The 23495-nt window shown below is 37.8% G+C and overlaps 2 protein-coding genes across 3 annotated transcripts; one reads left to right on the plus strand and one right to left on the minus strand.

Annotated features, from left to right (window-relative positions):
* The first annotated feature begins 3331 nt into the window (after positions 1–3331).
* Positions 3332–7410, plus strand: LOC116215978 (ribosomal RNA large subunit methyltransferase I). Its single transcript, XM_031551822.1, has 8 exons — positions 3332–3495; positions 4062–4287; positions 4368–4502; positions 4756–4978; positions 5294–5480; positions 5602–5786; positions 6435–6572; positions 7067–7410. Exons 1-8 carry the CDS (start codon positions 3393–3395, stop codon positions 7193–7195), a joined length of 1326 nt encoding a protein of 441 aa, XP_031407682.1. The 5' UTR covers positions 3332–3392; the 3' UTR covers positions 7196–7410.
* A 7286-nt stretch (positions 7411–14696) lies between these two features.
* On the minus strand, positions 14697–17877 carry LOC116215979 (putative indole-3-acetic acid-amido synthetase GH3.9). 2 transcript variants are annotated; one of them, XM_031551824.1, is made up of 4 exons: positions 17488–17876; positions 17294–17395; positions 15852–16675; positions 14697–15417 (listed from the first exon to the last, which is right to left on the minus strand). In XM_031551824.1, the coding sequence occupies exons 1-4, from the start codon at positions 17781–17783 to the stop codon at positions 14840–14842; spliced, it is 1800 nt and encodes a 599-aa protein (XP_031407684.1). In that variant the 5' UTR covers positions 17784–17876; the 3' UTR covers positions 14697–14839. The 2 variants fall into 2 exon arrangements, with proteins under 2 accessions (XP_031407684.1, XP_031407685.1); XM_031551825.1 differs by lacking the exon at positions 17294–17395 and having other exon boundaries at positions 17488–17877.
* Between the last annotated feature and the right edge of the window lie 5618 nt (positions 17878–23495).

The following is a 23495-nucleotide window of genomic DNA, read 5'->3' on the forward strand; positions in this document are numbered from 1 at the left end:
GGTCATGTCGTTAAGTATGAATGCTGGCGATGTCAAATGGTGAAAATTATTACATCAATTCCGTCCTCGTACTACATCACTGTACCAACTCTTGCCTCTACAAATCGTTTTCCAAGAAGAGGGAAAAGCTCATGGGCACCTGCGGCCACGCGACACCACGATTAACATCCCCAGCCCCGAAGCTACTCTTCTTTTTCTTCCTAGAGGTCAACAGCTTGTCAAAGGCAATGCGAACGAAGAAAAAAAAAAGAATAGCCCCCACAATGTTCCGGTTCATTGGGGGAGAGGGATGGGATCGAGTTTGTCGACGACGGCGTCTTCCTAGAAGTTTGTGAAATTCGAGCCCATTTGGAGGGATGATGCCTCCTGGGAAAATCTCATTTCATCAGCACCGCTCAACTCAAGGTACAGCTTGTTTGCTAAGAAGCTCTTGGCGTCTCTTTTGGAGGGGCCCGCAATCTAGGCAGCGGTAAAGTGGATTTTTGGGGGTCGGAGGGGAAGGTAATTGGGCAAGCCTTGAAGCTCCATCTTCGGAAGGGGAACGATGAGGCATGGGTGGCTGGGATAAGGAAGGACTCTTCTTGTTTCTGGAGAAAAAGAGAATAGAATGAGGGTTGAAAAGTAGCCAGGGTTCACTGCAGGGACAGAGTAAGAGAATCTGAGCGAGAAATGGAAGCTCGCATAAGGAGAGGAAGAAGAAGACGGAGGAAAGGAAATTCATTTGAAGTGAGACTGTGAGACGAAAGATAAGAAGAGATAAAAAGATAGAGAGAAGGCAAAGGAAGAAGATGATAATTTGGGGCTACATCAATTTACCCAGGTGTTACATCAGTTTAGTCCATGAATAAATTAACAGAATAATAACGCCGTCAACCCGTTTGTCACAATGATTAAATTGATGTAATCAGGGATTGATCTAATGTCACGCCAAAACTCAGGGATTAGTGTCGTACCACTCAAGAACTAAATTGATGTAACGAGGGATTAAATTTACGTAACAATGGACTAAATTGATGTAACAGTGCAAAAGTCGAGGACCAAATCGATGTAACTGAAACGTCAATAACGAAATTGATGCAACTTGCAAAAATCAGGGACGAAATTGCATATATACTCTTAAAAAATCTATCTATAGTAGTTGTATCTATATGTATACTCGAAGCCACTTGCTTGACTCGATGTCAAGTGACACCCAGATCATAGCCATCCACTTTGTGTGGGGCCCGCAGATGGACGGCCATGATGACCATGTGTCTTCTGACACACAGTCATGATGACCATGTATACTAATGGATGATAGAAAATTTGTTTGAATAATTAACTGGCAAAGGGAAAAAAGACAAAAAGTAATCATTATGGGAGTGAGATGGATGAAGAATGGAGCAAAGAAGAGTAAAGCAAAGTACAATAATATTCCATTATCAAATGCAACCAAAATAGAGAAACAAAAGGTTGAGCAATTATCAAATGCAATCTCAAAAGGAGTCAATCCTAACTCCTATAATTGGACCAATAAAAGGTTAATTTGACAATTGTAGGAAGTTGAGATCGGCCCCTCTAGTAGGGTTAAATCGTTTTTTATTGATAAAATGATGGGCAACAGTAGTGATCATATTAGATAAACTGAATAATCAGAGCAAATATTAGCTCCATAAGTATAGCACCAACAAAGATCTAATATAGTTTATAAAAGTTAGTGTCCTCCAAATCCAAATAAAGAGCATATTCTTAGTAAATGTTTTGACACAAATGCATGAAAGAGATTTGAACTTGGAACCTTAAAGTTATCTGAAAATAAATTTGAAATCACTATACCATCACGAGTGGTGATAAGAGGGTTAAATTGTTAAAGAGTCCATTCCTTTCATCCATAAGTCATTTCCCCTCTTTAAGTCTTGACAAAAATCAGTAGATAACGATTTTGAAAGAGTAAATAAACAATTTCGTCCCTAACTTTCGCAAGTTATATCAATCTCGTCCACGACTTTTCAGCTACATCAATTTAATCTATCGTTACATCAATTTGGTCATCGTTACATCAATTTAGTTTCTGACTGATGCAAAACAAGTCCTTGAGTTATAGCATGACATCATATTGATCCCCCATTACATCAATCTGATCCTTGTGGCAAAGAAGCAAACGACGTTACTGTTCCGTTAATTTATTCAGGGACTGAACTGATGTAACGCCTAGGTAAATTGATGTAACGTCTAGGTAAATTGATGTAACGTCTGTGTCTCTCCTTCTCTTTCGTCCCACAGTCCCACTTCAAACAAATTTCATTTCCTCTGTCTTACTCTTCCTCTTCCTCTCCTTGTTGCAACTTTCATTTATCGCCCAGCTTCTCTCCACTCTGCCCTTGTGGTGAACCCCGACTGCTTTCAACCCTTACTCCATACCCTTTTTCTCCAGAAAGAGGAAGAACCCTTCCCTCATCCCAACCACCTATGCCCCCTTCCAGAGATGGGGTTTCAAGGCTTGCATAATTACCTCCCCCTTCGACCCCCGGAAAGCCACATTCAGCATTGCCTAGATTACGAGCCCCTCCAAAAGAGGCACCAAGAGCTTCATAGTAAACAAGTTGTACTATGAGTTGAGCGGCGTTGATAAAATGAGATTGTCCTAGGAGGTATTGTCCCTCCAAATGGGCTCCAGTTTCACAAACTTCTAGGAAGATCCCGTCGTTGACAAACTCGGACCCATCCCTTCCCCTCCCATCAATCGAAACATCATGGGGTTATTTGTTTTCTTTTTCTTCGGCGGCGTTGCCTTTGACAAGCTCTGGACCTCTAAGAAGAAAAAGAAGAGCTGTTTCGAAGCTGGGGATGTCAATCGTGGTGCCGCATGGCCGCGGGTGCCCACAAGCTTTTTCCTCTTCTTGGAAAAGGATTTGTAGAGGAAAGAGTCAGTGGAGTGATGTAGCACAATGCCCAAATTGATGTAACAATTTTCACCATTTAACACCGGCAATATTCATACTTAATGGCAAGACCAAATTGATGTGGCGGGGGACCAAACTAATGTCGTTTTGGGAACTGATCGATGCACATACACCATACAAGAATCAAATTGATGCAACCGTAGAACTAATTGATGTAACTACACTAGTCAGGGATCAAATTGATATAACAAGGGACTAAATTGATGTAACGATGATCAAATTGATGTAACGAGAGACTAAATTGATGTAACGATGGACTAAATTGATGCAACAGTTCAAAATTGAGGACCAAATTGATGTAATCGAAAAAGCAGGGACGAAATTGATGCAACTTGCAAAGTTAGGGACAAAATTGCATATTTACTCATTTTGAAAAACCCCAGAGAAACCCCAAAACAGAACCCTCTGTCGGACCGTTGTACGCTCCAAGTCCAATCCAGGTCGAAGAAGATGGCGCAGGTAGCCGTGGCAGCCCGCCTCACGAAGTCCCTCTGCCTCTCTTCGTTACCCGCCGCCACAACCCTTCACGAAATCGCTTCTTCCCATCCCAAAGGTCTCTCCTTTCTCGCCTCTTTGGACTGTGTTGTCGAAGCTTCGTCCTTTCCGGAACTTGGGGTTCTTACATGGGAAATCCAACTTATTACCTTCTTCATCAGTCGACCTTTCCAATATGTGAAATGCCCCTGATTTTACTAGCTTCTGGGTGTCAGTGAATTCAATTGGCCTGAGGTTCTTGTTGTTATCTTTGCTTTGGGATTGTAAGAATAGGATAACTCTTTGATATTCCTGATTTGAAGTATGGGAAAATGCACAAGAGATTCTACTTGTTGCTTGATATAAGCAGCATCATGCCTGCTCATGGTTTTTTTTAAAATCCATTTGCCTCTTGTCGATTAGCCTTAGTTAATATTTGCATCTGAGATGTCGATTCGTAAAGCTGCTGCGGTCAAATTTGACCTGCATTGCATATTAAGATTCAGTATCTCAGTGCTTCTGTTGTATATGCTCTATCATTGATGCTTGAAGTCTTGCAGTTGCTGCTCCATTCAAAGAAAGTTAATATGCTGATAGTTGGTTTTTTTTTAATTCATAGTACCTGTTCATCATCGGGTTTTGCAGGTGTTGCTAAAGTTGTGCTTAAAAAGGGGAAGACACAGATTTTTAAAGATGGAAGCCCAATGGTGTACAGTGGAGCGGTGGACCGAATAATCGGTAGACCGCCCCCAAAGACTGGAGACACAGTTCTTGTAGCTGATGGAGCTGAGAAGCCATTTGCTTGGGGACTCTATAATTCAGTTTCCATGTTTTGTGTTCGATTAATGCAGCTGGAAGAGGAAGCTACGAGGTTGTACTCTTATAAAGGACTCTGAGCTTCCGAGATGATGTCATGCCCAACTGTTTTTAAGTTGTTAATGCGTGTAACAGGGATCCTTCATGCATTTTGGAGATGGAAAGATTGCTTGAGAAAAGAATTCAGGAGGCTGTTGAGCTTCGTCAGAGTTTGGAGCTCCCATCAACCAAAACAAATGCTTATCGTCTTGTGAATAGTGAAGGTGATAGGTAAGCAAGAGCAAGGCTCATTGTTCTTCAAGACAGCGGTTTCTCTTTGTCAGTTGAAAATGTCATATATTTTAAATATAGATAAGTGATCTCAAGCTCGACTTACGATGAAAAAAATGAGGGATAACTTTTTGGTTAAAGCTTCAAAAGAGCCTTATTATGTGCAACTACCGTGTCAGGTGGACATTTCCATTTAATTGTGTTTCTGAAACAATTTTTTGTCTATAATTTAAGAGCTTTGCATTTTCCACAGATTATCTGGATTGATTGTTGATGTATTTGGAGATATAGCTGTGGTAGCATCCTCTGCAGCTTGGGTCGAGAAGTACAAACCAGACATAGAATTTTGCTTAAGGAAAATTGACGGGATCAGTCACATAAACTGGAGACCGTCTGTTGAAATCCTAAAAGAGGAAGGACTGGAAGTGTCCAATTTCGGGGAGACTGATTCAGCTGCTTGTCCCAAGAGAACAAAGGCAAGCAACCTTATATAGGCAAAATTTCATTTCGGTTCTTCCATTTGTTGTTCCTCCAGTCGTTCTCTAAAATCATAAACTCTAATAATAGTCACTCTTCTTTATCTGTGTATATGCATGAGAAAACTGCTTAACTTACAGTTTTTTTTTTTTAAGTTTTTGTTGAGTCTCGCAATCTCATTATTATTATCATTATTTTTTGTGATTTTATCCTATTTAAATTCCTTATTCCCCTTTTCTTGTAATTTTGCTGGTGATGCAATTATTTAGTGGCTTCTTTCGATCTTGTTTTGTGTTAATGACAGCTTAGTTCAGGTGGTTGAGAACGGAGTTTCTTATGCAGTTTCAATAGAGGGCCAAAAGACAGGATTTTATGCAGATCAGCGTCACAATCGGGAGTTCATATCAACTATCTCTAATGATAAAAGAGTTCTGGATTTATGCTGCTATAGTGGTGGATTTGCTTTGAATGCGCTAAAAGGTGGAGCTTCAGAGGTTATCGGTATGATCTTGCTGCCCTCTTCATACTAAATCTTGAGGAATAAATGCTGAAGGAATCTTGCAATCTGAAAAATTCATGCATTGTCACCAGAAGAGTTCATATCTCCCTCATTTGCCATCAGGTGTCGATACTTCCATGGCTGCTCTGGAGCTTGCTAGAGAAAATATCACTCTCAACAACTTAAATCCGGGCAATATATCATTTTTGAAAGAAGATGTGACCAAGTTTATGAAGGGAGCTCTGTCAAGGAATGAATCGTGGGACATCGTTATACTGGATCCTCCCAAATTAGCTCCAACAAAGAAGGTAACCACCTCAAATGACTACCTTGGAATTCAAAGTTCATTGTCTAGAGATTTGTTCTTCTTCCTCCTACTCTTCTTTCGAACTGATAAATATTTGCTCAATATAATTCATTAAAAGCTACTGTATCATTAATGTTTCTTTGAATTGAGCAGAATACACGCAAATTTTGAAATTGGCAATCATTCTTTGCTGAAATTAGCCAGTATTGTGTGTGCGTGCCTGCGTGTTAGGAGGGTATTTATGTTGGGATTCTGGAAAGTAGATAAATTCTCCAGTTCTTTTATCTTTTTTATTTTTTATTTTTAATGAAATGGGAAAAGTGATGAAACGCAATCTTGAAATCTTCGTTACTAAGTCCCATTTTTAATGAAATGGGAAAAGTGATGAAACGTCTGAAGTGTAACTAGGTTACATTTTCGTTACTTTCTTCACTATTTGAGAAACAAAAGGAGAGAGCTGGAAAAATCTTGTTAAATTTTCCAGAACTCTAGAAGGGGGGGGGGGGGGGGGGGGGGGGGGGTTGCTTTCATTATATAATTATTTCTTTTTTTTTCCCTTTTGTTAGTGATTTACATGCCTCAGGGAAAGAAGGAAAATGATCTTTATGCCTCTGTTGCCATGGGTTTTTGACTGTATGCTCCATTTTAGGTTTTGGCGAGTGCATCAGGGATGTATAGAAACCTAAACTCGCTCGCAATGCGTGTTACAAAGAAAGGTGGTCTTCTTATGACTTGTTCCTGCTCAGGAGCTATGACCCAAAGTGGGACGTTCTCTCGAATTCTTCAGGCAAGTCCTCATCCCCTTCCTTTTAATAAATTATAGTTTACTATGACTTGGGAATACCAATAAAAGAAGAAATTTAACCGAGACTCAACCAGGCATATAGTTTGAGCTGGGAGGGTATTGTGCTGATTAACATCACTAAGGATTTCAGTTGGTGAGTACCTTTTAACTACATTTGAGATGATTTGTCCAGTTTAGGGACATTTGTCTTTCTAACTTGTTTTTTGGTAGAAATTACAGTTATATTTGCTATTAAGAAAATATCGGGAATTTTCATCCGTTAACTTGATTCTGGAAATTCTTTCCATTATGAGAAAACCAATTTGATCCATTTTTAGACACCCGCTTAGGTTTCTCCAACTTCAATATTGGCAGATGTGGTTTTATATTTGTTTAACACATTTTCGTTTTGAAATTATTTCTTGGCAAATGCTTTGTTTTTTTATTAATCTTCTTCCCAATGAAAAAGACCTCTTCAACTCGTGTTTCCTGTATAGGCTGCTGCAGTTACAGCGGGAAGAAGAGCTACAATTATACGGCAGGCTGGAGCAGCATGCGATCACCCTATTGACCCATCCTACCCCGAAGGTGAATACCTCTCTAACATTCTTCTCAGAGTTTCATGAACATCAGAGAAAGAACCGGTTATTATAACGATTTCGTACAAATTGTTTCATTTTAAAATTATATATCATATCAAATTGCTCGTAATATATTTGTTAAGAATTCAGCTTTAGACTTGTTTTATTGGTGCTGCCAAAGAGCATGATGTTGCTGCTTGAATATCGAATGAGGTCATACAGAATTTGGATGACATATGATAAGATGGTGTTATGTCCAACACTTGGCTTAGGACCGGTTTAGGCGGTAACTAATGAGGCTCCGAAATTGGACTTGTTTCTATTTTGTGGTTTTAAAAACCAAAACAATCGATCTTCATTTCGGGGACAAAAATCCACTGCAGCCTGAGGAATGATGCAGTTGTCTCTTGTCATCGGCTAATGTTCGATTGTCCACACCATAGGGAAAAGCTGCATAGTTTGGAACCTGCAGGATCGACAAAACTTATTCAAACGCATCTATGGCCATCGATGATTATATATGCTCTCGATTCGAATCTTGAGAATTGTTGGTCGGGACTCAGGATATTTTATTGGATTCTTGATCATCCTCGACATCTATAATGGACATTGGACAAATAATACAAATTATAACGATTTATCATTAGCTTGGAAAAATTATTAAGTTGCTGAAAATCAATTCATCTATCCTAGACAAATTCCATAAACCAAAACTGGTTTACATCTGAAGTGAAATTAACTTTACAGAATAGGAGATCACATTTTGCGAATATCAATTCCAAAGGTGGTGTGAAAAATTCAAATTCAAATTCAAATTAGCGAGTCATTTTTGCGGACAATGAACGATGAACCAAGGATGGATTTAAGAAGTGTTTTCGGTGAATTTTGAACTCTTGAACAAGTCCACCCACTAGGCCCTGATCTCAGTGTCCATAGCCGATTCAAAGTTCACGATTTTGAATGCTTGGTTTTGGATGCACTAACCCTCGTCCCCTTGCCCTGCCAGAATTATGGATTACAGTGGCTTGGTAGCGGTCGCCACGACTATAGATGAGGTCGCTGTCAATGTCAACTTTGTCTGGCCACCTCGACCATATATCTGAAGGTATCAAGGAGATCCTTTTTCTCTCAATCTGAGATAGTGGTGGCTCGATGGCCACCTCAACCCTGAATATGAGGCCGACCACTCCGGCAACGTTATTCGGGATTGCTAGCCGATATCAATCCACCGCAATTAATCAAAAAGCCCGAGATTAGCCATCACGTGGAACCTGAAAAAAAAAATTAAAAGTTCAAATTTAAAAGGGGAAAAAGGAAAACAGAAGAGAACTGAGGGGGGATGGTAGCCTCGCCGGCTGTCACCACCCTCTCCGTGATGTCGTCGAAGGTCAGATATAGATAAAAATTTACTCAGTCTAAATAACCCGTGGAATCCACAATGGGCTCCTCAGTCTTAAGTTTCTCAAATCGGCGTAGAAAAGGAGAAGAGCAAATAAAATGTACAGGGAGGTGCAGTGGGCAAGCTAGCATGTATATATCTAACGTAATATTAATTGAACAGCGATAACACGAAGAAAATTACATGGTTGGGGACCCGCGAGATCGATAAACCCCATTTAAACCGTAATTTTTTGCCTTGATACGAGCAGAAAAAGGTAACTAGGGTGCAATCGTTGCTTCATTCATGATACAGTTTAAGCTCTGTCATCTTTATATGTCTATCTCGATGATTCTCGTCCCTTCAGCAATCATCATTTGAAGCATTGAAAAGAGTTACGCGACAGCTCTTCCCATTCATCAATGGCTGCACAGAACCATTGGCCATTGCCATTTGCCACAAGCCTTGACAGGGTACTGCAGCTCTCAGTTAATAAAGTAATTGGGATAATGATGACAGAACAGCATAGCCCTTTTAGAACGTTTACCACCGGAGTCTCACTTTAGATTCCAATTTCGGGCCAATGATTTGTCATCTAATTATGACGTCAGATAAATTGAAACAAAAAAAATCACTTCAGATAAATTAGGACAAAAATTAAAATTAAAACTCTTCATTCACGTGGGATTCAAGGACTTTTTTAATATATATATATATATATATAAAAGAGCCGTTGGCTCTTTTCTTAAAAAAAAAATTGCCGCAATCTCAGGCAGCAGGTGAGTGGGCCCCCAATCGGCCATGTGGCCACCTATGATTGGGGCGGCAGAAATTGGGACCGGTCCCAATTCCCAGCAACATTCCAATGGAGAGAGGGAAAAAAAAAGTGGGACATCTATTTGGCGCGGGGCCCGCCAAGTGGGACCCACAAATCCGCCCCTATTGGAATTTATCTTACAACCCGAATCATTTGAGTAAGAATGGCTTTAATTAACCTCACTTATTCATTATAAGGTCAATGATCATTATATTGATATAACTCCACCTTTTTAATCATTATATATGTTGGAAGTATTTTTATCATGGCTTTTTATTTTTGATATTTTGACTATTGAGGCGTAAAATATCATTTATCCAATCATTAAACCGTGTAGGTAGGAATGGCTAGAGTTTGGATTAATATCGGGGGGAATAGTAAGATCATTTTTAAGAGAGTTAGGATGGGGAATATAGTTAGGAATTTCATCAAAATTTCGACGAACTATACGTAAATTTCTTTAATGCAAGAGAATTTAATTTAGAAGGCAATTACTACTCTATCAGGTTGGCCCTCTGGACCCTCCATGTTAAAGCTATTTCAATTTTTGTAATGACTGAGCATGAAGTGCAATTCTAATGACTCGTTGTTGAGATCATGAGTTGTTCTATTTTCAACTACAAACCAATGGACCCACGTGTGATGGTCTTTATATGATTTATATGGGGTTTTCTTTTCCCCCTATATATGGTGATTTTACTTATAGAACATAGCATTTCATATGGCCGTTGGCTTGTCGAAGAGAGTAAAAACGAAGGTGACAAAGTACTAAGTAAGTTGGAAAACGGTTTGGCTTGTTTCTAGCTAGGACTAACGATCTCAATGTGCAAGACCAACATCAAAGGATGAGGTCTCAAATTTGGAGACTCTCTTGTCAGTTAATAGCTCAAAATTTAGAAACGAGCTCAAAAGAGATTTTTAATTAGTAAAATTAGAAAGATGAATCCTCAGGTGATAAGGTCCTTTCGGTGGTGAAAACTGCTGATCTTTTTTATTTTGTGCAACTTTCCCAATCCCAAAATGTACAACATTATATGATATATATATATATATATTGGTATAATTGACTAACTGCACTTAACGTGGCGGACTTAATCAATATGAGAGTTCAAAACCAATAGAAAGTTGCTCATTACTCACCTCAAAATGTAGAGCCTTATATCCCATTTAGTATACAAGAATGGAATGAAAAGGAATAAAATAAATTTTATATAATAAAATGTGATTGATTATATTGAGAGAAAAATAATGATTCCTAGATTGAACTAAAGAATATGAAAGAATGCATTTTTATTAGATGAACTTATATTTTGAGATATGACTTTATACATTATATTTTTAAATATATAAAATTAGAAGAAAACATATGATACATATAAAACTTAGTAGAGATAATGAAATAAACATTATTCTTTAAGTTTTTTAAAAGAATGATCATTCCATCAAATCGAAGGAAAAATATAATGCATTCCAAATGAAATCATCGTTCTAACTCATGAAAATATCACCATATATGAGCAAATGAAGTGAAAAGATGGGATTATCGTTCCATTCCATGTATCAAATGGGATTGGTCTATTGGTCTCACCAAAAATAAATATAAATCTTTAAATTTTTTGGTTTTTAAAAATACTAAGAGTTGTTCCGTAATGCAAAAATAGAGAAAAAAAAAATTCCGAGTATATGAAATGATTGAGTCCATCATTTTATCTATTGAGGTCATGAATCAAACCCTTTGTAGACCAGTAAAAATTTAATATTAAAGTTATTCCATCTCTATTTCCCTTGTCCTTGCCACCACATCTAGACTAAAGTGGCTCAACAGCGATCACCACAACTCCTAGATCTCGAGATTACCATTAAGATCTTCAATCACTCCTGATTTTATTAAAAAAATCTAAAATATTAATTGAATATAGAAATAAGAAGGATAAATTACATTAAAAAAATAAGTTTTGCTTTTTATCTCAATTTTGATACAACTTCCCATTTTTGCTATAAAAAAATCATAACATTTTAATTTTATCTCAATTGTGGCACGTCATCCATTTGTTGTTACGGAAACCGTCTAATTGCTTATGTGAAGGATTATGGCGTTACGGGACCCCACTACCAATGGGAAAGCGACACATATAATAGAATCTTTTAAAAAGTAAAAAATGAACCCTAAATGTTTTTAGTTTACAAAATTGCCCCAGCCCTCTCCCCCTTCCCTCTCTTCCGTATCTCTCTGTCTCTCTCTCCCTTAGGAGTACTAAGTACGTACCATGTGGCACGACACGCCTGCTCCCACCATACATCCCTTGTTTTAAGCCGTCCTTTTTTTTTTAATGAATAATTATGTGTTAGAGAAGTGGATGTTACAGTAAAAGAACCACTGTGTGGTCGGATAAGAAAGACCAATGTTAATGGGGGACAAGGGAAAAGAGGAAATTTACAGAAACCTTTTCTTTTTGTGTTTTCTTCTTCATTACAAATGGAATATAAATCATAATAATTAACAAACTACACAAATAGTGCTGACAACTTAACCCAAGACCTTTTATCAGTAGGGGATACATGTTCTGTGCTTCTCTCAATACAGAAGATTATCTTAGATATATACATATACATACATATATATATATATATATACACACATAGTATTAGCATCAGTCAGATTCTCATAGTATAATTGCTTGTATAATGTATATTTTTTTTGTGTAATCAAGGCTATCTTCATCCATTGCCATTTTATCCATTGACGACGATAGGCTGGTGTAGTACGTACATATATTCCGACCGACATCATCTATCCCTACTTGAGAAGCCAAGAGCCGACTCAACAATTAATTTGCACTGACCAAGGAAACTCTCGCATCTAATAAAGATTGTTGTTTAGCAGTGCATCCGATTAGATAGTCCCGACCAGTACTTTGTCTATTGCGATTTGTTCGTGCATAGAGGTCGAATGGTCGCATTATGTTTTGTTATCGAGATTTACTATGAAATTTCCTTTGAAACAGAAGGGGGGAAAAACACTTCACAATATTCCCTAATCTTCTTTATAAAGATCTTCACAGCAGGGGCAGGGGAGACATGCAATGTATGCGCATGCTATAGGGCACGCTTGATTTGAATATGTTGTCCAACAGAAAAAGCCTACTTTTATGGTGATGATTTGGGTGAGACTGATTCCCCCCTACCCCCTCTAATTTTCTAGCTGTGGGCCCCTTTATACAGTGGTCCACTAACTGGAATCACATCGCATGAGGAGGTTTCTGGATATCTTGAAGGAACTTCCATGGTCCCTTGAAGGAACGGTTAATGATCATGTTACAGTCCGACTAATCTTAGAGGAAAAAAATTGATCTGACGGCGTATACAGAATCATGAACCGTCCTCTCGGGGAAGGGAAGACTCTCCATCCTTTTGGCCGAGTGGTGAAAATCATTGATATGATGATGCCCGGTGACTCATGGAAAGTGGAACCAGCTGGTGATTTGGATCATATGTTCTTGTCCCAAAGATAATCTTTATGTCTTAACGCACGTTGTCCTTTACATGCTAGCGTTGGTGGATGGGGGAATATACCTGTTACTCAGAGCCGAAATGCGGGTCGAATTCAGTTAAGTACTGAGGTCATTTCGGGATATCTATGTCATATGACGGACACTACCTCGGTTCGATCATGTCTTTGTCGAGCTCAATCGAGCAATCATGCTTGGGAACACTCATTCTCCTAACCAAGGACCTGCAACATTCCATCTTCCAATTTCATTTATGTGCAGAATATTTGAGGGAAGGAAACTCATTTGCTGACTCTTTAACAAAGTCCGGTGTTCAGAGATCTCATGATTCTGTCGCTACGGTGCAATCTTTCTTGTTTGCTGTTTCTTCCATGTTTTTCATTGATATAGCCATCTCTGTAATTTTGTTGTGCTTCTTCTCGTAATCTGCTCAGACTTCTGTCTCTAGGCTATGTTGAGAATAGAATTCCACATTTGAAAAACAATAGTAAATATATATTCAAATTTACTGAGTTCCCCATCCTCTCAACTTAATCTTTTTGGGTCAAATATGGGTATAACTAACTATTTATATGTCGGTAAAAATTTAAAGGATCATTAAATACTTAAAATTTCTATTTTAATATAATAAATCCATCGACCTTCCTTATAATAATAAAAAATTAAAGAAAGGATCATATTTAAATAATAAAACTGGGAAAATGTTTTACCTCGATAAAAGATTGAGTAGGAAAATTCGGTGTTCTGAAAACTCTATAAAATATCTTCCTTAGAGAAACCAATGGAAGCGAACAAATGTGCAGGCGTTTTGCCTTTAGGAAGTGGCTTTCGATTTGTTTATTAATTTCTTGTGAGACATAATGTGCTGTGCCTGTGCTTGTGTATTACTTTATAGCATATAGAAAATCGCCTGTGCATCTTATCTTGTTTCCCTTGTCCAATAGTCTCAAGACTAAAATAAATAGAACTACTAATTAACGTAAATTAATTTAAGTAATTCGATATTTTTTTTCTTAAATAAAGTTTCGAATTCAATTCTTGTGAATAGAAAAAAAAATTCACGTTGAAAGAAATTTACCTCTTAAAGGGCTAACTAAGGTCGAACTCGATTAGTCATAGCCTATTATAATAGTGCACACAAAAAATAAATAGATCCACCCAATTCTAAGTGAGAATAGGGAAGTGCAATAGTATTAACGACATAATCCCTGAGGGTAGTGTAACCATACGCTTTTGGCGAGTTTCAACGTCTCTCCTAGGCAACATGCTCAAGCCCCTGCATTCCGTTACACATCTTCAGAAATTATGCCGTTAATACAACTGATTCCCAAGGATTACCTCGGATCGATAATCTGAGAGACATAATTCTTTCTGATGTGCAGGATCCTCAAAAGAGGCAAGCAGAGAGCATACCGAAATCAGCTTTTGGTATTGAAGAATTACTATGAACTCTAAGAATCCCTTCTGCCCATTGGTTTAAGTAATTCAACGTTTATTTTCTTCAATTAAAGTATCGGATTTAAGTATTGTAGATTGAGAAAATTCACGTCATGAGAGTTTACCCTTAGTGAGTTGACTCGGCTTAAACTGAATTAGTCGAAACCATTTAATTTCAAAATTACAAGGTACACATCGAAAGAAAAAACAGACCTGGTTTGAATCAAAAGTTGAACTAATAGATGGCAGAATTGGTTATCCAGCAAAAAAAAATGATGGTAGAATTGACACCTCTTTATAAATTTTGGGATTTTTTTTTAGTTGGTTGATGTGAGATCCATTTCAACAATTAAAGATTACAATGATTCTCGAGATCAATTTTTGTTACAGTCAGTCAAAAATCGATTCCCGTGAATAGTCACGATTGATCAAGTATATATAATGCAAAAGAAGGAAAATAGAAAAGCTAAAGTAATTATTTTTTTTAAGGACAAAGTAAGATTCAAATTTGAATCATGAAGCAACTTGGAAATAAGGGAGACATTGATTCAGGGTATCCATGTGGGATCTCTAGGGCTAAAGAATGAAGCCTTCACATTGCTATTGAGCAACTTAAGTGCAGCACCAGACCTTATGCACCGAGGAGTCTTGTACTGATTAATGGACCCTCCTTGACTAATGAACAGGTCCATCAATGACTCGAACGTCCCCGACTTCACCACCCTGATCTCCAGTGGCCCAACTGACTTATCATATGTCCTGCACCGCCGGTAAACATAATCTAGCTGCTCCTCCACCGAGATGCAGCACTCCTGGAGCACGTCACTGTCAATCTCAATTACCAAATTGTTCACAGCTGATGGATGGTGCCGGATCTCCCAGTACAGGACATAATGGCCCGGGACAGACAACGTGTCTGCATAGCTGGTGTACTCCACGAGCAGGGCTCCATAAGGTTCGAGGAGCTTTTTGGCCGCCGTGATGCTCTTGTGAAGATCCTCTTCATTCGTCTTGTCATTGTCGATGCTCAGGACGACGTTCCTTCGGCAGATGAAGCGGAACTGTGGGGCACAGTTGTAGAACCCCGTCACCTGGAGCACATCCCCGATGCGATATCGATATAGCCCTGAAACATTGTTCCAAACACATATAATTGCATATGGTTATGGATGCCATAGGCCAAACCAAGAAATCTATATCAAGACAATGAATTTCTTGCTTTTGACATGATTTTACGTCCAAAAGAGCTCACTATATACACATACACGTACGCATGCATAGCGAAGATTTAAACCTCTTCGGCATTGTACTAGTAATGAAAAGAGGAAATCTAGCACGTTACATTGTGTTTTTATTTGGATAAGTTCTAGATTTGGATTTCGGAAAGAGGTTTTTTCTCATGTCCGTTTTGCTTATTCGGAGAGAACATGTTTTATAACATGATTCATTTCCTAAAGTAACTTAAAATCAACTATACTTTCGAAACGTGTGTCTGATTATGAGAACTCTTTTGTGAAATAATCTTCATAGAGTAGTTATAGAAGGCGGACACGATCGAACCAGCGAAAGTGGTGATGACGAGCTCGTAATAACACCCAAGCCGAACATGCACCAAGTCGACAAGCCTGTGACTGGGCACCTCATCCTCCTCATCCGTATTTAGGACTAGCGTCCCATTATCGCCCAATGGTATAAACTCGAAGTAGCCCATATTAGGCAAGAGTGTGAATGAGACGTCTGCCGGGTCGCACAAGGGTTTCAAGTTAACCCCAAAATAGCACTCTGACGAAGCATACATCGTGCACACGAGTGGTAGCTTCCCTCCACTGAAGTATTCTAGGGCGGGTATGTACTGCGCCATGGACCCCGTCACAACTGCCTCAATGTACTTAGCCCTAGGCCAAAGGCAGCACAAGATACCCATCCACGAGGGGTGACTGCAGATATCCCGGATCTCTCCTGCGAGAGTTGGGTTAGGTCCCTTTAAGACTGCTGACATACACAAACGGCATTCTGGATCGGTTATGCCCGGGTCAAGCTGGCCAGTGCATATGTCGGTGCAGAGGCGAGCCCAGTTGCGCTCAAGGAATGACACCCCCCGGAGGAACGCCGATGCAAAGACAGCCCCGAGCCTGAGGACCTGGTGTCGGTAAACAAGGCCAGCCAGGAGCTGGCAGTACATGCTCTGGGCGCTGTCTTCGCAGAGTATGGTTGGATCAGGACTGGTGAAGTCATTATACGGGTCTCGTGCTCGGCCCTTGAAGTGCTTACTCTTGTAGTAGCTCGTGAGCACAGCTCGAGCTGGTAAGCCGCATGGAGTCGACATTTCCGCCTTGACGAAATACAGGTACATAGCCTTTCCCTTATCGAGCCCCGAGATGTATCTGAAATTGAATTTTCAGGCCATTAGTATTGGATGTCGATTTCTCGAAATTAATAGACTAAAATTCACGTTGAAGATGACTAATTAACTAGTGGTTATTGTACATGGGCTATGCAATGATATTAAGAAACGTGCATAATTGCTTCCTCCTACGACAACTTTGGGTTGTCCCACGTTAAACCCTTGCCGACATAAGTGCATGATAAGTCAACATTCCAAAAGACAAAAATGCATGTTAGCTAATTAACCGAGCCATCTTTTCATCGTTGAACGTCGCAATCTTATCCTCAAAACAATTATCTAAGTGGAACACATACGATAATGATCGACAAATGTTACGCGGTACATCAGTACATAAAACATTAGGATCCTTCCACAGTCGTTCGAATCAACACTTTATAATATGGACCTCATGTTGATCCAACGGTGGCAGGAGGGCCCTACCATAGAATTTGCTGGTAGCAACTCTGGTAAAATAGAGCAAACTAAACTTTGGTCACAAATTTTTCTTTTTTAACGTCAAAAAAAAGAGCATAATTTTCGTGTTGAAATTGAATATGCAGAAACGATAACGAAACTAGATAGCTAGCTTAATTATGAGAGGAAGAAAATCATTAACTGGCTCATAATTGGCATGATAAGATTATAAACAAATGTTCGCCGGTCGAGATCTTCAGCAATCGATGGCATCATCTTGGGCTCTCCTGCCGAAGTCCCAGAGCTGTGAACACACGCACACGGTATAGTTACCTTGATCATAAGAATCTATAGAAACAAGAAGTTAGCTTTCTATGGGGAGTGGCAGATACCAACCTGCATAACATTTCAGTGATGGGATCACCAGTAATAAGAGAGGAGTCCTCCCCATTAGCAATCCTCTTGATGTACGGATGGATGCCCTTGTAAGTGATAACCGGGATGCACTTCTTGAACTCCGAGATGATATCCTTCGAGTCGGCCTTCATGTACTTGCTCAGGTACTCAGTTTTCGCGTTTCGGGTTAAGATCTGCCGCAGGATATCTTCCTGGACACAGTCGGCCCTAGCTGTGAGACGCTCGATCTCCTCTAGCGCTTCCTTCCCTTTGTACTCCAATTTCTTCCCATCCATCTACGATATTGTTAACTATTTGATGAAAATTTATTAAATGGAAGTGTAGTAACGAATTGCTGAAGGGCTATAGCTAATTGTGTGGAGTAGTTATGCCAAGAGATGGCTATATATATAGCTAGGCATGAGTATTGAGCAATCGTATGGATTTTGTGCTCCACATCGTTGTCACCTAGTTGGGGGTAATGTGGTTGCTGATTTCACCCTACGAAATCATGGCCCGCACCTCAACTTTTTTGGGCTGTTTTCGGTAACATGCGAGACTGATAAGCCTAAAATGGGATAAATTAATAAGAAAGGAGAAATATAAAATTATGGAGGGTTTTATTAGTATATCAAATTCAGAACTTCTTGATTTCAGATTCGTGGATGATGTTGCTCCAGCGAACCTCCTTTTTCAAGTTTTTGGCTGGTCGGGTTGTGATAAAATGGCATAATGTGTTCCACCAATAAGAAATGACGTAATTTGTTAAGTTCCTCGGCCATGAAGTAAGAATTAAGTTCTTTTGAAATTGATCAAATGTATATGCATCTTGGTTAACAGTAGAGCTGATTTAAGAATTAATATTCATCATAAATTAGAATACCTTTTTACTTAAAAAAATTAAATTTTTAATAAAATCAATTATAGCTAATACATACACTAATAAACATCCGTTGTCTAGAAAAAAAAGTGCTCTTCAAACTTATGAGTTGGATTGAATTGTAAAATAGAAATATTCTTAAAACAAATACATTCTGTTATCATTTTTGAAGAATTAACATCTAAGAAGATAAAGAGTGACGGTGCAATAACCCTTGTACATATCCCTTTTATCAATGAAAGTTGCACCATTTATCCAAAACAAAAAGGGCGACGGTGCAACAAAAAAAATCCAGTAAGTCAAGAAATGGGTGACAAAGAAAGGGAATTTGGTACAATAACACTAATCACTTTTACCTGAAATTTTGAGATATGTTGAATAATTCGTTTCTCTTACACTTTTTCCCTACTTCTTTTTGTAATCAAGAAAGTCCATGGATGTAGTATAATGAAATAGTAATCATAATAGCTAATAAAGAAGCGTAACTAAGCTGGGTCCGTCGGGTATCGGTCGAGTCTTGCGCAACTTCGATGGCAGCATTATGTGTCTTTTTGCTGCCTCGGCTGGCGTTATTGACTCTAATTTTGCGGAGTTGCTATCAAGAAAGCTCTTCATCTCTCTAGCTCAAATCCTTCTCTATTTGGTTCTTGCCTTGTAGTTGAATCGGATTCTTCTACTACTGTTATTGGGTGGGATCAATAGGACCTTCTCCTAAATAGCAAGCTAGCCACCTCACGCAATCTTAACCGAGGTCAAAATGGCTAGCATAGAGCCACCACTGGCCACTGGCTTCCTTGTCAGCCTGGTCGATGACGTGGCTTGACCTCGGCTCTCTCGAATTGGCTCGCCTAAGTGTACCTCGACTATTCTTTATTTTCTCTCTCTCCTCTGTCTCAAGCAGATGGGTTAGCTTGACTGAGAGTACCTCGCCTGCGGTCGAAAATAAGTGCATTTTGCAACATTTTAAATTTTTGGAATTTTCAAAACAAAGTTGAAAATAAGTACGAACTTCTTCTTCTTCTTCTTTACTTTTCCAAATTAACCCATTTCCTTTCCATGCAAATTAGGATTAGTTCTTTCGAGATTGAACATTTGCTCCCCCCTCGGAGGTGACTTGGAAATCAATATCAATGACAAGGTAAATTGCTGTCTGATCGAAAAGAAAAATGTGAAAAAATCCTATAAGTTATATGAATATATCGTCATCACTTTCTAAAATCTAGATATGAAAGATTTATATTGCAGCAGAAACTTTTTTTCCTATTACAAAAGAAATTTATGAGTTTAATATACAGAAATATAAATTTAAATAAAATAGCATGGATAGACGTATTGGTAAGAATCAATCCTAAAACCTCTTATTTCATAGAGAAAGTATGTGTCACTGCACTATGTCTCATTTCTCTATCGCATGGAACTTTAGTTTCTTGAGAGGGCAGCACGTCAACTCTCTTATTGAAGAGTTTTTTAGTTAATTAAAATTCATTAGAAAAAAAGATTATGGGGAGGAATTGCAAAGAAACACACCAAAATACACCACATATATACATCTTCAATTGGATCACCTTTAAACCAAGGGAAAAAAAAAAAAAACATAATGAGATCACCTTAACATTAGATCTCGAATTCTTCATTGGAGGTTCGTCCAGTCACTGCAAGGCTCTCCACACTTTCCGTGAAGCGAGCACGCTGGCTGATTTCCTTGCAAGACTAGTGATGACTTAACTAATACCCATGATATAATGTACTTTAACTTGCCGCCCGCTGGGGCTCATGACCTTTTGTATGCTACGATGTTACTGGTGCTACTACCACTTGACTGATTTCTTGTAACCGGGTGACTCCGGCGACTAACCTTTGATTATTAATATAACTATCCTGTTTCTACCCAAAAATAATAATAATTCTTCACTATTGTGTGTGTTGTCGTATGCTAATAAATTATACATGTATGTATACATATATATATATATATATGTAGTATGATTTTTGTCAAAGCAAAATTTCATGTAGAATTATCTTACTGATAAAACTAATGTATGTATATTTAAGTTGTACCTCGAATGTTCTAGACCTATATATGCGCATAATTTTCCTTGTCTTTCTAGATTCCTCAGGAGAAAATTATGTGTATCGTAAAAAATATCCTAATTAATTGTGGACTAAAATAAAGACAGTATGTTTTCAGTATCTGGTTCCACATCAAGGTTTGTCTTGCAACTTGTATGTCACGACCAACATTTCCTCCTTTCCTGTCTTGCTAAAAGTATCATGACAAAGTAAAAACAGAAAAATAAATAAAAATAAAAGGTAAGGAAAGCAAAGCAAAGTGTCTTTCTCTTCTGTTCTCTTCTTTATTGTACAAGACAATGTCCTCTCTCCTTTTCTTCTAATAAAAGAAACAGCTCATGACGTGTAGCACTAAATCAAAACCCTAGGCCACTCTGCCCCTTGATTTCCATGTGAAGGAAACTCACTAGCACTGGAGCATTATTCGTGCGACATAAGGGGAAAATTGAGAATATACAAAATGACATGAAAATCATTGCAGATGACCATCTTAATAGACTCAATAATATTGCGCATATAACAGACTTTTGAATCTTGGTATGTTCTTAATCATTTTTTGTATGTATTGAATTCGAACTGCATGTTGGCCGGTAACCGAAAAAAAAATTATAATTAGATGAGGAGACAACTATATTGTTTTCCTTGATCTAGTGGCATGGCAATTAAATTTGCTGTTACCTAAACCCAACCTGAAAGGAATCAAAAAGTCATTCAGGTGTGTGACAACACTTAATATAGTAGGGGTTATTTTCTTGTAAATATTGACAGAAAATTCGAATTTTAGGATTTTTCGTGTTAACTTTCTTGATAGGATTTGATGGACAGGCTATGGCGTGCATGCGTCTTTATAGGGACAAAAGAATATATCTAGAGGGTAAACCACGGATTTGGAGCTGTAATTTAATGACAACCCTATATTATTTAGCTTCATCTTCAAGTTTCCCTCTCTTTATTACGTTATGAAAACACATGAATATATCTTACCAGTGTATTTAGCATCTTTCCTGAAATTTTAAAACCGAATTAACTACTTTTTCTATGTATAGACAAATCCCACATTCCTCCACTTGATCCATGTAGCCCCGCGTTAGAGTTATTTTATATTTTAGAAACTTAAATAATATTAATGAGATTGTTAATATTCCTGGAATCGATTTTATCATTAGGTATTTGGTATAGGTTTAATTTGTTGTAGATTTACATTCAGTTTCTTGATTTTCATTATGTCATTTGGCCGGCAAATAAGCTGCTATTTTATGTGATTTTCAGAGTCGGTCATAATAACAAAATACTCTATTACCACGGTTTAGGCCCTATCGTTGTCCCCTATTCTCGATTTCTCTTATTCCTCTTCTTCTCTTATTTCAAATTTCTTCATCCATAGCTAAAGGACAAACAAGTTTCAAATTCTGAGATCAAATTAAACTAGCTCATCCGATGCCTATCGGTCAAATTTTCGATTATTATAACTCAAAGATTCTTACGGTATTACTACTGTAATAAACTTGTGTAAATGAGGGACTAATTCGATTATTAATTCAATCTAAGGGTAATTAATCAACTCCTATAATAATTGACTCAAAACTATAGAGCTAGGAACTTAAAATATATGGGAATTAAATGATAACATCCGGGCCACCTTACTTTTTCTCCTTATTATATATATATGGTTTTGCAAATTCATTGTATGAAAAGTATCAAAATAGGAAAAAGTTATTTTTGCTTTATGACATATATATTAGTAGGAATATATGTTAAGTCTTAATTATTCCTCTATATATTTTAAAAATACGAAATTTGTTTTACATAGAAATACACGATTGTATCATTTGATTGTACGAGTTGGTTTTGTGAATTCTCTATCATTTTTACTTAGAGTTATAATTGTATCATTGGTGTTAAATTTTCATTAGGTTTATACAGAATTTGGCCCATATCCATTTAAAAGCTGAAATTGTTAAGTGGTTATATACAAGTCTCATATATGCCCGTTTATTTATTTGTTTTTGGTCGACGTGGGTTTTGATTGCCATTGATTCTCAAAAATTGGACTTCACATTTTGATTTTGTGAATTCTCTATGATCATTTTTATTAAATAATTTGACCTTTAATAGCTTTTTTTTCGACTATAAAGGAGGATCATGAGTCTAATACAATAAAAATGAAAAAGTAATTAATTTAATGGTACCAGTAGCCTTACAATGAGTATCGAATCCAAAAGTTTTAAGTTAACAGGTGAGGACATATTCTATCACGATTTTAACCTCTTCATGTGAAAGGGCAAAAAAACAAAATTATATATATATATATATATATATATATCATGAACTATATATATTTGTGACTTTTGTCAAAAGAGAAAGGGGAGACTGAACTTATTCTAAAGGGAAAAGAAAGGCAATCATCCATCTGCCTTTGTACTGGTAGTGCAGGGATGCAACAAACACAAGATGCTCACGATGGCACTTTAGCATTTGCATGTCAGGGAAAATATCCTTATCCGGAATACGTAGCTCAGTTATGCATACAATTGTTGTCCTAATCGACATTTTTAACACATTGTACCCATTCGTCATCATGTTCTTGTCGGTGCTCTCTCGCCGCGTCCAATCCATTCTCCTCCTTTCTTTTTCCATCTACCTTACCTTCTCTCTTTCACTCAAATTCCCTTTTTAATTTCTCTTGCTAGTGAGCTTTTCTATTTACATTATATCAGACATAATGCAATTGACAAACTGTGCGGTCAATAAAAGAATTCCTATAATTATGAGTGCTATATAGGGCTAATACCCAGGGCAAGCTGATAGCTGAGTGATAAGTAATCTCAACTAATAAAGATGAATGTTAATTTCAATTTCGGTCCTATAAATTTGCACTGCAGTTTCTAGTCAGCTTTGAGATATGCCTCCATAATTTGGTGATTCCTGTTTTTTTTTTAATAACTCATCTTATGTCTTAATTAAGAAAATATTGTAAAGTACAACAAAAAACTTATTTGACGATTCCTATGGCAAAGTTAAACAACTCACACTCACCGAAAGAGTTATTTAACCTATA

This window comes from Punica granatum, chromosome 8, assembly GCF_007655135.1.
Source record: "Punica granatum isolate Tunisia-2019 chromosome 8, ASM765513v2, whole genome shotgun sequence".
NCBI lineage: Eukaryota > Viridiplantae > Streptophyta > Magnoliopsida > Myrtales > Lythraceae > Punica > Punica granatum.